General features: G+C 35.7%; 1 protein-coding gene across 1 annotated transcript; it reads left to right on the top strand.

The window, feature by feature from the left end:
• The first annotated feature begins 931 nt into the window (after window positions 1–931).
• Window positions 932–6231, top strand: LOC124420321. Its single transcript, XM_046952728.1, has 3 exons — window positions 932–3072; window positions 3137–3351; window positions 6171–6231. Exon 1 carries the CDS (start codon window positions 1548–1550, stop codon window positions 2250–2252), a length of 705 nt encoding a protein of 234 aa, XP_046808684.1. The 5' UTR covers window positions 932–1547; the 3' UTR covers window positions 2253–3072; window positions 3137–3351; window positions 6171–6231.
• Window positions 6232–13063: the final 6832 nt, after the last annotated feature.

The raw sequence follows: 13063 nt of genomic DNA, 5'->3' as shown, positions 1-13063 counted from the left end.
AAAGATTTTTCTAAGAAAGATTTTAAGTACAATTTTTACTATGCTATTGTTATTACACTATTTTTATATGCATATTACTATAATTGATTGATTAATATACCAAAAAAATCTGAAAACCTGTTATGTTGAGGCTGTCCAAGTTTTATATAATAAAATAATTAAGAAGTATATAAAAATAACATTTATTTATATATACTTTCAACTAAAATATATGGATATATGCCCTTATTCCATTTTAGCAAAATTTCAAGTATTAATTTTGGCAAGTTGTGACTCGAATTTTTTACTGAGTTTTAGCACAGGGATAGATGTGAGTTATATTTATGCATATATGTGAAAAAAGTAGGAAAAATGCCAATTTTAAAGTTTTATGATGTTTTTATCGTCTCCTGTAAAATTTCCCAAATGGTTTATACGCCCTTATTCGGCTCCATGCTTCAATTGTGTTTAGAATTTTCAAAATCTTTAAGTGGGTTTTTTTATTTATACTAGAGGGTAAAACAGAAAATATTGTATATCCCAAGGCATAAGAATATGAATTATTTTTTAAGAAAAAAAAGTATATATTAAATTTAAGTAAGTAAGAAATATTATCATCAAGAGAAATTATAATAAAGAAAAATTGTATAATTTAGTATCTAAATAAATATTTTTTTATATGCAATAAAAAATAAATATATTAACAAATAGTTACCATCAAATAATTTTTAGATAAAAACAAGTAAGAGTGCTATATTCGGCTGTGCCGAATCTTATATACCCTTCACCATAGTGTATTTTAAACATAATTGATCTTACAGTCTAGTTAATAAAAACATTAAAAAAATTTGAGTCGATTTAAGCCGAATGTTTCGGCGGCGGCTCAAGCAACTAAATATAGTTCGGCGGCGGCTAAGCTCCGACTCTCCGTGTGGAGTTGTCAGATCTCCCATCGGACGCGTCCCAGGTGGCGGATAGGGGGAGCTAAGCATGGTCTTTTTCGACACATTGGACATAATGGTCGAAAACGACGATGCTAGCTCGAGATAAGGCAGACCTGACTAGATACATTTTTGACAAATGGTCTAACAAGCCTGTTATATCTAGATGAGTGCATGAATCAGGACAATCTTTTATCACATCAGTGGATACATTTTTGACAAATGGCCTACTGATATGTAAAGAGATGGTAGAGTGCTGATATGATTTATGGTACATCTGACAACAGGCGGTCATATATGATAACAGGACTTCTCCTGTTCCCCATGCACAAATCCGCGGACCAAAACTGTCAACCCCACCCCCATCCCCATATTTCCCAATCCACCTAGTTTATCCCTCTTTAATCCAATCCCAAGAACCCATTCCCTCAACCCCCACTTGTAAGGTTAAGGTGGTTGGAAGCAGTGCCGAGAACCTGAATGGCTAGTTAGTGGTTAAAGAGGACTAGTCGTTAACAGCTCCCCTCCGATGCCAGGGCACGGATCGGTTGTAATGCTTAGCCTAGCCCACGTACGCCGTCCCTGCGTGGGTCGTCCACCCATTACGCGCCTACTCGTGGGAATCACATGGAGAAAAAAACAAATAAACAAACAAAAAACAAACAACCCGTGGAAAGCCAGTTGGGGAAACCTAAACTGGTGGACTGCAAACAGCCTGCTATCCAACCTTCTGGTGATAGCACGGCTGAACGCAGCGAGGAAATCTTGTCCGTAGTGGCAAGCACCTCATCAGCTGCACAAGCCTTAGCTGGTACGCCAGCAAATACCCCTGCCTCGGGCACTGCGGACCAAGCAGTGACCCCCGCGACTTCTGGACAGGTTGGATCGTCGAACTCGATGTCGGGTCCAACTAATGCCCCCTCAACCGCCCTCACGGCTAACGAAAACCCCCCTAGTCGCAAAGATCCATCTAGGAAGGCTTTTGTTCAAAGGCGTGCCGCCATGCGTTTAGTCGAGCGACTTGGAGTTAAGTCGGTCGATACGCTTACCACGGACGAAAAATCGTCCCTAGATTGGGCTAAAGCCCTACTGGCTCAGCCGGAGTGTTCTGACCCTCCTACAACCTCAGATGCAGCGGACCAAGCTACATCTGCAGGGCCTAAACGGCAGCGATCGGAGGAAGAACATGCTCTCCAGGCAGTCCCACAGCCGAAGACTAAACGTCAGAAGCAGTCAACAGACCCTACAGCGAAGTTGCCAAAAACCCGCTGGTTAGGGCCATTGTTGACAAGAGTGTCAACGACGGAGCTATCTCCCAGGATAAATGGTTGATAATCCGTCAAAAAATGCTGGAGGTGTATTGGAAAATTCTCAAAGAGAATCCCGGTCCATCTCCGCAGAATGATGATGCTGGCTGGTACCAAGGTCACATCAAACTGCTGGCGTGCACGAACGAGCGCTCAGCAAACTTGCTTAAGTTGGCGGTTACGTCTATAGGGGAAGTGTGGCCCGGCGCGAAACTTGACGTGATCCCGGTTAGTGAGATACCTCGCAGACCGAGATCAATCACGGTTATTCTGGCGTACCTTCAGAGTGGAAACCCTGACCTACCTACCCACAATTGGAAGGTAGTCAAGGTCTCCGAACCTGAAGGTGCTTACAGAAAGGTGGTCGTGGTCCTTAATAAGGAATCGTTGCCGTTACTCCGAGAGAAGCAAGGCAAAGTATACTACGGATTTGATAGTATCAAGCTGCGCGTCTACCGGGGTGACGACAAACTAGACCCCAAACCGGTAAGCACGGACGGAGGAAAGGTAGACGATACCACTAACTCTGACGACCAAATGGACGCCCAATCAAGTACAGACTTGATTGGGAATCTATTTGATAGCCAGGGCGAAGTGATTGACGAAGACGAGCTTCTGAAAACAGACCCAGAAGACGCCGACGTCACAATCGTCTACGACCCTGACCAAGATGAAGGTGATCCAAGTGAACCTTCACCACTCTAAAGCAGCTTCAGCTGCATTACACCTCCACCTTGGATATCAAGGGGAGGATATAGCGTTGATCCAAGAGCCGTGGACCCATAACGGCAACATACTTGGAATCAACGTAAAAGGCTATAAAATACTATACGCAAAAGGCACAGGTAACATTAGATCTTGCATACTTGCTAAAAGCACCCTAAATATCTTCATTCTATCTGATTACAGTGATGAAGATACAGTAACCGCAGCATGGGAGACAGAGGAATCCACAATGTGGTTCCTCTCCTGCTATATGGCGCACGACCAGACAGACCCCCCGCCAAGTAACACGGTCGTCAGGGCAGTAAGTGCAGCAAACGGAAAACGCATCCCTGTTATTATAGGCGCAGATGCAAACGCACACCATACACTATGGGGTAGCACCAACATCAACACACGAGGTGAGTTCGTATTAGACTTCATTTTAACCATAATCTTGAAGTAGTAAATAGAGGTTCAGAACCTACATTTGTAGTTGCAAATAGACAAGAGGTACTGGACATAACGCTTGTAAATACAAGTCATTCGCACATAATCCGAAACTGGAAAGTATCGGAGGATTGTTCCTTTTCAGATCATAGATATCTCGTATTCTCGATAGAAACCGTTCAAGGCTACATCCAAAAACAAGACGGTGAGTGGACAAGAATCCCTACAGGAATTAATGGACACTCATTTCCCAGGTAACTTACCATTAGATACTACAATGGAAAGACCACAAACGTACTGTCAAACCCCGATCGGAATCACTATAGACGAGGGAATGATAAAATGGGCAATAAACAGTTTTAACCCATATAAGTCACCGGGCCCGGACGGCATAATTCCAGCTGACCTGCAATATAATGCAGAATTAGTTATACCATGGCTACTTGAAATATTTCAAGCCTGTCTTACATGGTCATATGTACCAGAACAATGGACCAAATGCAGTGTGACGTTTATCCCCAAAGGAGGAAAAACAACGCACATTAAGGCAAAAGATTATAGGCCCATAAGTCTATCATCGTTTCTGCTTAAGACCCTAGAGAGGATCATTGACGTCCACATAAGATCGTCAATAGATCCTATGCTCCTATCTCCCTCACAACATGCCTACACCAAAGGCAAATCAGTTGAGACGGCCCTACACTCACTAGTGGGACATATAGAAAAGTCCTTGGAATTTGGTGAATACACGTTAGTGGCCTTTCTGGACATAGAAGGGCCTTTAACAACGTCAAACCCGACATCATCATATCAGCTCTAGAAGAGCTCGGTATTGAGACATCAGTGATTAAATTCATAAAAGACCTTCTTCAACACAGGATTATCCGTTCTAACATGGGAATGGCATGTATTCAAAGAATGGCAATCAGGGGCACACCTCAAGGTGGAGTCCTATCACCACTTTTATGGAATGTGGCCATAAACAGCCTACTAATGAAACTGGACAACCAAAGATACAAGACTGTCGCTTACGCAGATGACGTTGCGGTAGCAGTATCAGGTTTTCATCTGAATACGATATCTCAAAGACTCGAATCAGCACTCAATCTACTAAGTAAATGGAGCGTTAATAGTGGTTTGAGTGTAAACCCTAGTAAAACCGAACTTGTACTCTACACCAGGAAATACAAGATCGAAAATTTTACCCTACCTCGACTAAACGGAGTCGTACTCTCACTTTCAAACAGTGCGAAATACCTAGGGGTGATACTTGATAGTAAACTATCATGGAAGGAAAATATCACAGCCAGAGTAAACAAAGCCTTAATGGCAATGTACATTTGCAAGAAGGCCATAGGAAAAAGATGGGGACTAAATCCCAAACTGGTAAATTGGATCCATGAAGCGGTTATTAAACCTATTCTCTTTTACGGGGCTGTTGTCTGGTGGAAAGCACTGGACAACAACTCCAATTGTATACTTCTTGATAAGGTACTAAGAAGGATAGCAATCCTTATAACAGGAGCACTGAGAACAACTTCAACCAAATCTCTATTCGCTATGCTTAATTGGATCCCAACGGATCTGATAGCCAGAAAACTGGCACTCATCACTGCCCTCAGACTTGATGCCATAAATGCTTGGACACACAGGCCATACGGCCATGCGGCTATTATGAGGGAAACATCTTTCCTCCCGGGCAATATTGATTATTGCATACCCAAACCTTTCCTCCGTAGGGACTTCGGATACACAATATCCGAAAACTCTTCACCGGAGGATAACAGTTCCCCAAGAACCCTCCTGGTATATACGGATGGTTCTAAAAAAGGGGAACGAGTTGGAGGTGGCATTTTTATCCCTGAATTTGGAACTAAAATAAGCTTTAGGATACAGAATAATTGTAGTCCACTACAGGCTGAACTATCAGCCATAAAAAGAGCAGCAAATTGGCTTTGGTACCACAGAATATCATACAGAGATATTCAAATTTGTACCGACAGCCAAGCTGCTATCAAATCCCTGATTGGTGTATATACTACATCTAAACTAGTCCAGGAATGCCGGGCATCCTTAAACAGGATGGCGAGACATTCAATAATCGTGCTCAAATGGGTACGGGGACACGGGGATTTGACTGGCAACTATATCGCTGATGAATTAGCGAAACTAGGAGCCTCAATGTCCGACAGAGACATAGACATCTTTTGCGGAATACCGCTAAAAGCTTGCAAGACCATAATAGATGGAAAGTTCTATGAAATTTCTCAGACAAGATGGCGTAATGAACCAACTTGTATCAATACAAGGAAGATATGGCCAAACTTGGACAGTAAACGCACGTCATATCTTCTACAACTAAACCGCCCTCATATCAGCAACCTTGTTGCTGTCATTACGGGGCATATCTCATTGGGAAACCATGCAAGAAGACTTGGAATTCCCCACAACGACTTCTGTAGAAGTTGTCAAGACGAAGAGGAGGAAGAATCCATCGAACATCTTCTCTGTCAATGCCCGGCGCTAGCGGACACTCGATCCGTATATCTAGGAAAACGACTATTTGATGACTTGTCAGAACTATCCAATCTAGGACTGGATAACATAAATGCCTTCATCAGGCACAGTAACTGGTTTTAGGACCACCAAGCCATAATTAAGGCACTCACTAGTCCGCAAGGACAGACCTCTCAATCTTCTCCTCCACTTCAATTTCTATTCTATGACTTAATCCTAAACTATCTTCTACTATCCTCTACCCTCTTTCTTTTATATTTTATTATCTTTACAGGTATCACAAAGGGACCAACAGGACCCAAGTGTGCGTCTTTGCAGCCTGAATACCTAACCTAACCTAAGCTCCGACTCGAAGCCGATCGACTTCGATTCATTGCTGGTAAACATTGACGAGACGTAGATTTTGTTTTTGTTTATCGTAAAAAAAAATTGTTTTAAAAAGCACTTGGAAAAAATTTGTGTTAGTTTTAAATTTCAAACTTACATTATTCGTATAAAAATTATTGTACAATAACTCACAATCTACTCTCATATAATTGAAAACGTTTTAAATACTTTTTTCTATTCATCAAAAAATATATTTGCAAAACAAAAGGGAAAATTATTTTATTTTAACAAAAAATGCAAATAATATTTTTTTGCTGTGTATACTTTGTATGTTTGAATTCCAAACATACAAAAAAATACACAGCTGAATAAAACCAAATACATCTACACACACACGTGTACATCTTTTTCTATGTACAGTGTTTTTGTTGCTTTTTTAAAATTTTTTGATGAAATTTTCAGAGCTTGTCTCGGATTTTTGCTCATATCTCCGTTATTTACCGACCGATTTTGCTGATTTTAAATAGCGATCTTCTCGAAAGCATGTCTAATAGAATTATTGAAGATTCAGACATCGCCGATATCTGGGGTCCTCTAAAAACTGATTTCAACAGACAGACGGACAGACAGACAGACAGACAGACGGACATGGCTTAATCGACTCCGCTATCTATAAGGATCAAGAATATATATACTTTATAGGGTCGGAAAATTATATTATAGAAATTACAAACGGAATGACAAACTTATATATACCCTTCTCACGAAAGTGAAGGGTATAATAATGATTTGTCCAACTGTTATATTTATAGCTGAAAATTATTAACTAATTAATATTAACAGACTGTGTGACGTCAGAGCTCCCATATGCGCAGAAAGTCTTAATTATGTTTGCTGATAACGTAATCTTTAGTTTATCATTCATGGGTTCAACTATTAAACAATTATCCAATTCACAATCTATGTCGTATCGATGTATGTCATAAACATTTTTCAAATAAATTTTTTTTTGGAAAAAATACAAATCAATTATAAAAAAAAATTACGACATACTACAATGCAACCGTATAACACCGATTTTGAGTTGGGCAAATATTTTTATTTACTACAAATAAATTTAGTTGATAGAAACAAGCTTTTCAATTTAAATAGTTTATTGCTTCTGCTGTAAAACTTTAAAGAAGCGTTAAATGACGATATGAAGATAAAAAATATATACATTTATATGTATATTAGATATTTAATAAATATTTAAAAAGTTTATTGGATAAGGTATCTTCACAAAATATTTTCGTTTTCTAAATGATATATTTTCCTCCTTTATAGAATTACTATCCGTGTTTCCTTGAATGTATTTAACAGCATTTAACCACCTGTGCTTGACATTTCTTTTCTGCAAAATAAAATAAATAGGTAATAATTAGTGATACATACAAAAAATAAAAATGTAAATAAATATTCCAATACACTATAAATCGATGGATTTTTATTTTATACTAAATTTTTGCACATTTCGTAAATGTAATAGATTACTAAAGGGGGATTTACATTACATTACTTTGTATTAATATCAAAGTTTCTTTTTCTTTAATACAAATTCAAATTTGTTGTCATGATTTATGATTTTTTGTTTTATTTTAACTTGAAATGGTAATTGTAAATTAAAGTCCTGAAAAGTCCTGAAACTACAATTAAATTGTGAATTTTATTAAAAACAAGTACGAGTGCTATATTCGGCTGTGCAGAATCTTATATACACTTCACCAAAGTGTATTTAAACATATTAGTTAGTGTCCGACCGAACGTTCGGGTACGGGTTCGGTAAAAAGTGAGGTTCGGCCAATATTCGGTGTTCGGCGAAATTTTGACCAAACACCGAACGCCGAACTTTTTATGAAATGTTTATTTATCATATTTTTACATCATCAAAAGGTTTCAAAAATGCAGAAAATTTGTTTACAGAAGTTATCATACATTCTGGCTGTAAAATAAATTTCCAATTTCATAGGTACAAAACGCCCTTTTAACTGTTCATTTTTTCGGCTGATTTGAAAAACAGTTAACCAGAAAGTGATTAAAAAGCTAAGAAAAGTGAAACATTTAATTTGAATTATCTGGTTTCGACTATAAATCTTTGATCTCATTTGTAAAATTGAAATTTTCTAGGTCCTTATTCTTAAACGATCTAGACATATCAGCCAGTCTCTTAAAAGAACGATAGGACCTAAACTATTGTTGCAGATTGATTGGTATTCAAAATAATCAAGATCGGTTACATTTCGACATATAAGGTTCGCTTTAGAAAATGACTAACGTTCATAAAAGGCTTAAACATACTAGTATTTTTATGAAATTATACTTAAATTTTTTTATGAACCAAAATTTCATATAAATCGTCAAATTTTATTTGCGAATTGTGCTATTCGATAAAATTTATTTTGATTTCGATACACATTTAAAACGAAATTTTGATCACCTTGGATCATAATGTATAACATGTATAACAATATTATGACAAATACAAAAATAAAATATTTTGACAGTATTTAATTATAATATGATATTTTAAAACTGTTACAATAACGATAATATGTTTATACTACAATCATAATTTTAACCACAGTCATGTTTTCTCTGCGTGCTCTTACAGAAAATTATATCATTTTCAATGAATCGTTTAAAACCAAAAATAAAGGTATTAAGATATATGCATTTCACAAAAATAGTTTGTTATTAGAAATTTATCACTCTCTGGACTTCGGAATTAGTTGATAATTGGCCCAATTGTTAATTAAAGACCCTTTTCAAAAAATCTTTCTGATGTTCATATTTTGGTTTTAAATGTTATAAATTTATTACTTTTTAATCATAAATGCGTTTTTCATTTAAGAAGAAAGTTCGGTGTTACCGAACTTTAAAACCCGAACAAAGTTCGGGTTCGGCCGAACTTTCAAATTTACCGAAGTTTAGGTTCGGTATTGAACGAAATTTTGAGTTCGGTCGGACTCTAATATTAGTTTTATAAATTTAAAAATTTTTCCCGACTACTGAATTGTTACACCAAAAACAAAACAAAAAAATTAACTATAGAACTATGTAATTACAAGATGTTTAGTTCAATTTTAATTCTTCGCAAGAGCTTTTTAACAAATTATTATAATCTTAATAATTAACTTTATTACAAATATGCTAATAAACATCTTATTTATTACTTAAACACATGCGCATATGCTACTAAGGATAATGTTAATTATATTATTTGTTAAAAATCTAAAGTCTATTCTTATGAACTATTTGATCTTTTTTATTTTTCTTATCTACTTTAGTTACATTATTTCTTAAATCTATGTTTTTAATTTCGTAAGGTCCTTTATATTGTTGATCTAATTTGTGACCTACTTCATTTTTAACTAAAACTAAATCTCCCACTTTTAATTTATAATCTAACAATGTCTTATAATAATTTAATTTCTGTTTTAACTTGTACCTCAATAATCAATAATTTCTCGTGCTTTCTTATGTGCTTTTTTAACCTATATCTAACTTCCTTAGCATAATCTTCTACATTATATAAAGGTGATATTGTATGAACATTATCAAATTGTTGAAACCCATTAGGAATCTTACCGAAAACTAACTCATAAGGGCAATAGTCATGCACCCTAGATGGCGTGGTATTGAAACAGTAAGTGAGATACCTGAGAAATTCATCCCAATCGCTTTTGTCAACGGATATGTATGATCTTACATATTCGTTGAATGTTCTATGACTTCTTTCTATAGTTCCTAGCGTCTTGTGATGATGAGTCGATGTAATATTTTCTATCTTTAAAAGGTTACATAATTCATTAAGCACCGAATTTTTGTACTCTGTACCATGTCCGCAATGAACGTCTTCATCGGTCCATAAGTAAGAATAAAATGTTCAAATATGGCTTTCGCAACTGATTTTGCGCTTTTATCTTGTATAGGTACCGTAACAAGATATTTTGTCATGTCGCATATTATTGTGACAGCATATGAATTGCCGTTATATGATTTTGGTAGTGGACCTATAGAGTCCACTATTACCGTATTTGTCAAAGTCAATGGCATTTTTGTGTGTTTTGTAATTTTAGGCGACTGGCATTTTTGGCACACTTTAACATATTTCGTAATATTACGAGTCATGTTCTTCCAGAAATAATATCTTTTTATTTTATTAAGAGTTCTTGAAACACCAGAATGTCCGCCCTCCGCTGGATCATCATGATATTGTGTCATTATCTCTGTTATAAACTTTGCATTCGTTACGTGGATCACCTCATTAAGTAGCGCTATTTTCAATATTTTTTAATAATTTATTGCCCATTTCCTTAAACTCATTAATAGAGACAAATTTGGAAATTTTCTCACTAGGTGCCACTTGTGATTTATTAATTTTTAGTTTACTGGTTACTTCTTCGAGCCTTGGGAAAAATTGTCCTAAGTCAAATTTCCCATTGATAAACAATTCATTTATTTTCATAGATGCAAGTTTCGATTTACCACGTTTAATATAAAATTTATGTGGGTCAATTTTTAGGTTGCAAAATTTTCTGACGTCAGAATTCAAAATTGGGTTAAATACATTGGACTTCTCATGTTTATTTTCTAAATGCTTTTTATACCCTACATCAATTTAGTGGGGAGGGTATATTGGGTTTGTGCTGATGTTTGTAACATACAAAAATATTCGTCCTTAAAGTATACCAATCGGCTTAGAATCATTTTCTGAGTCGATTAAGCTATGTCCGTCCGTCTAGCTGGCTGTCCATGCAAACCTTGTGCGCAAGGTACAGGCCGCAATTTTAAAGACAATTGAATATAATTTGGCACACACGCTTCTTTTGGCCCAAGGACGAAGCCTATTGAAAATGGTTAAAATCGGTCCATTATTTCGACTAGCCCCCATACAACTGTACCCCCCAAATAGGGCCTTTTCGCTTATAATTAATTTAAATGATCTATTATGTTAACAAAAGTCGACAAAACTTAGTTTTATAGAACTTTAAATGACACTACCGATTTTTGTAATGATCGGGCTTCATTTGACCCTATCCCCCATACAAACTCCCCTTCAGAAAATGACTTAAAGGACAAAATTCACTTACAAACACTAATAACACTTTTAAATTCTACATAAAAAATATTGAAGAAGACTTAACTCCCCCTACCAACATTTTTAAGGATAGGGCCATATTTTCCCCTACTCCCCTTTGAGCCCTCTTAAAAAAATCTCTTTTTTTGCCAAAAAAAAGTAAAAATATTCCGAAATAAAGTTAAAAAACAAACCAAATGCTTTATTTTTTTAATAATCCCCATTTTTAACATACATACTCACCGGTGTAGGGTATCATATGGTTGGCTACGGCCGACTATACATTCATACTTGTTGTTTAATGTAACTGGATATTTTTCAAGTGACTCTTTTGCTATTGATCGTGTTGTTATTTCTTTCAAATCATTTATGGTTGTACGCGATAATGAGTCAGCAACATAATTATCTTTTCTAATGGCAACTTTAAAAACTTTTCTTTAAATCGAGAAAGTTTGCATATGTTGGTGAATTGTTTCTTCCTTAGTTGGTCTGTCAATATTCAAACATTTGTAAGATCGGCCAAATTCATCTCTAATTATTCTAACCCTTTTTACTATAACCGACCACTCAATCTATATTCTATCCAAATCGTTAGCTCGAAAAATCTTGCTTTTACATACTGCTTATCTCTTATAATATCCGAGTTATTGGCATTTAAAAATTTAGTGATACAAAATTTACCATACCTTGATCCGTCTTCTTTTGAATACCGGGCGTAATTTTGGACCAAATGGACTCAATTTCAGATCAATATCATTTACAGATCCAAAAATATACGTTTTTTAATTTAAAAATTGAAAAATTTTAGATTTATGCTGTTTTTTTTTTGCAAAAAATGTGTCTTAACTCTTTTATTAATAAAATAAAATTTTCTTTAAGAACATAAAACAATTTTATAGTTTTCTAAAGGTATCTTTACGCAGAACGTTTTGGCGTAAAAAAACTTGTTCTATTTTTTGAAAATGTTGCCACTGCGTCCTTCCGAATATGACCTATTTTTATAAAAACTTCAACTTTGAGCGACATGTTCTAAAATCCTAAAGCTGGGATCAGAAAACTGAAAGCAGTTTTGAAAACCTCAATATGTTTTCTATTTACTTCAAAAGTATTTTCCCAGCCCTGGAAGAAATGTGGACCCTATGGGCAAAATAATAGATTTATTTCCAAAAAATTTCGATTGTGCCCCACTGTGTGCTCGTAAATAAATTCGAATATGATTTTTTCATCCATATTTCATTTACCTTGCGGCAAAAAATTTGATGTTGTCTCACCAAAAACTAAATAAAAACGAATTTATGCTTCTTCTTCAATGCTTCAATTCCAATTGCAAATCAGAAGTGTTTTGATTTTCATCAAACAAGTGCGTGTGAGCTTTTTTCACTAACACAATAAAAAAAAATAAATCCTGTGTGTGTAAATTTGTTTGATTATTGCCATCACCTTTTAGTATTGAGTACAATTAAGATAAAATATTCAAGGTTTATTGAAGGTGTTTTAAGCTATTTGACATTTATTAATACGATTTTCCTGAATTTTGCCTAAAAATGTTTAATAAACCTAAAATAAGTTCAAACGCTTTTTTTAATGTCAACGGTTTTTTTTCAAATGTCAACTATTCGAAAACCGGTTTTTGGACATACTAAGATATTGATTCAGAGCCGATGCTTTAAGGTGGGTATAGGACAATTAAATTTGGACCTTTATATTATCAGCACAAGCAA

The sequence above is a fragment of the Lucilia cuprina genome, chromosome 5 (assembly GCF_022045245.1).
Source record: "Lucilia cuprina isolate Lc7/37 chromosome 5, ASM2204524v1, whole genome shotgun sequence".
Lineage (NCBI taxonomy): Eukaryota > Metazoa > Arthropoda > Insecta > Diptera > Calliphoridae > Lucilia > Lucilia cuprina.
The sequence above is the reverse complement of the archived record's forward strand: the minus strand, read 5'-3'. Positions and strand labels throughout refer to the sequence as shown.

Bases quoted from the DNA above. Each gene is read 5' to 3' on its own strand.
- LOC124420321 (XM_046952728.1), top strand. From the start codon at position 1,548: ATGGAGAAAAAAACAAATAAACAAACAAAAAACAAACAACCCGTGGAA.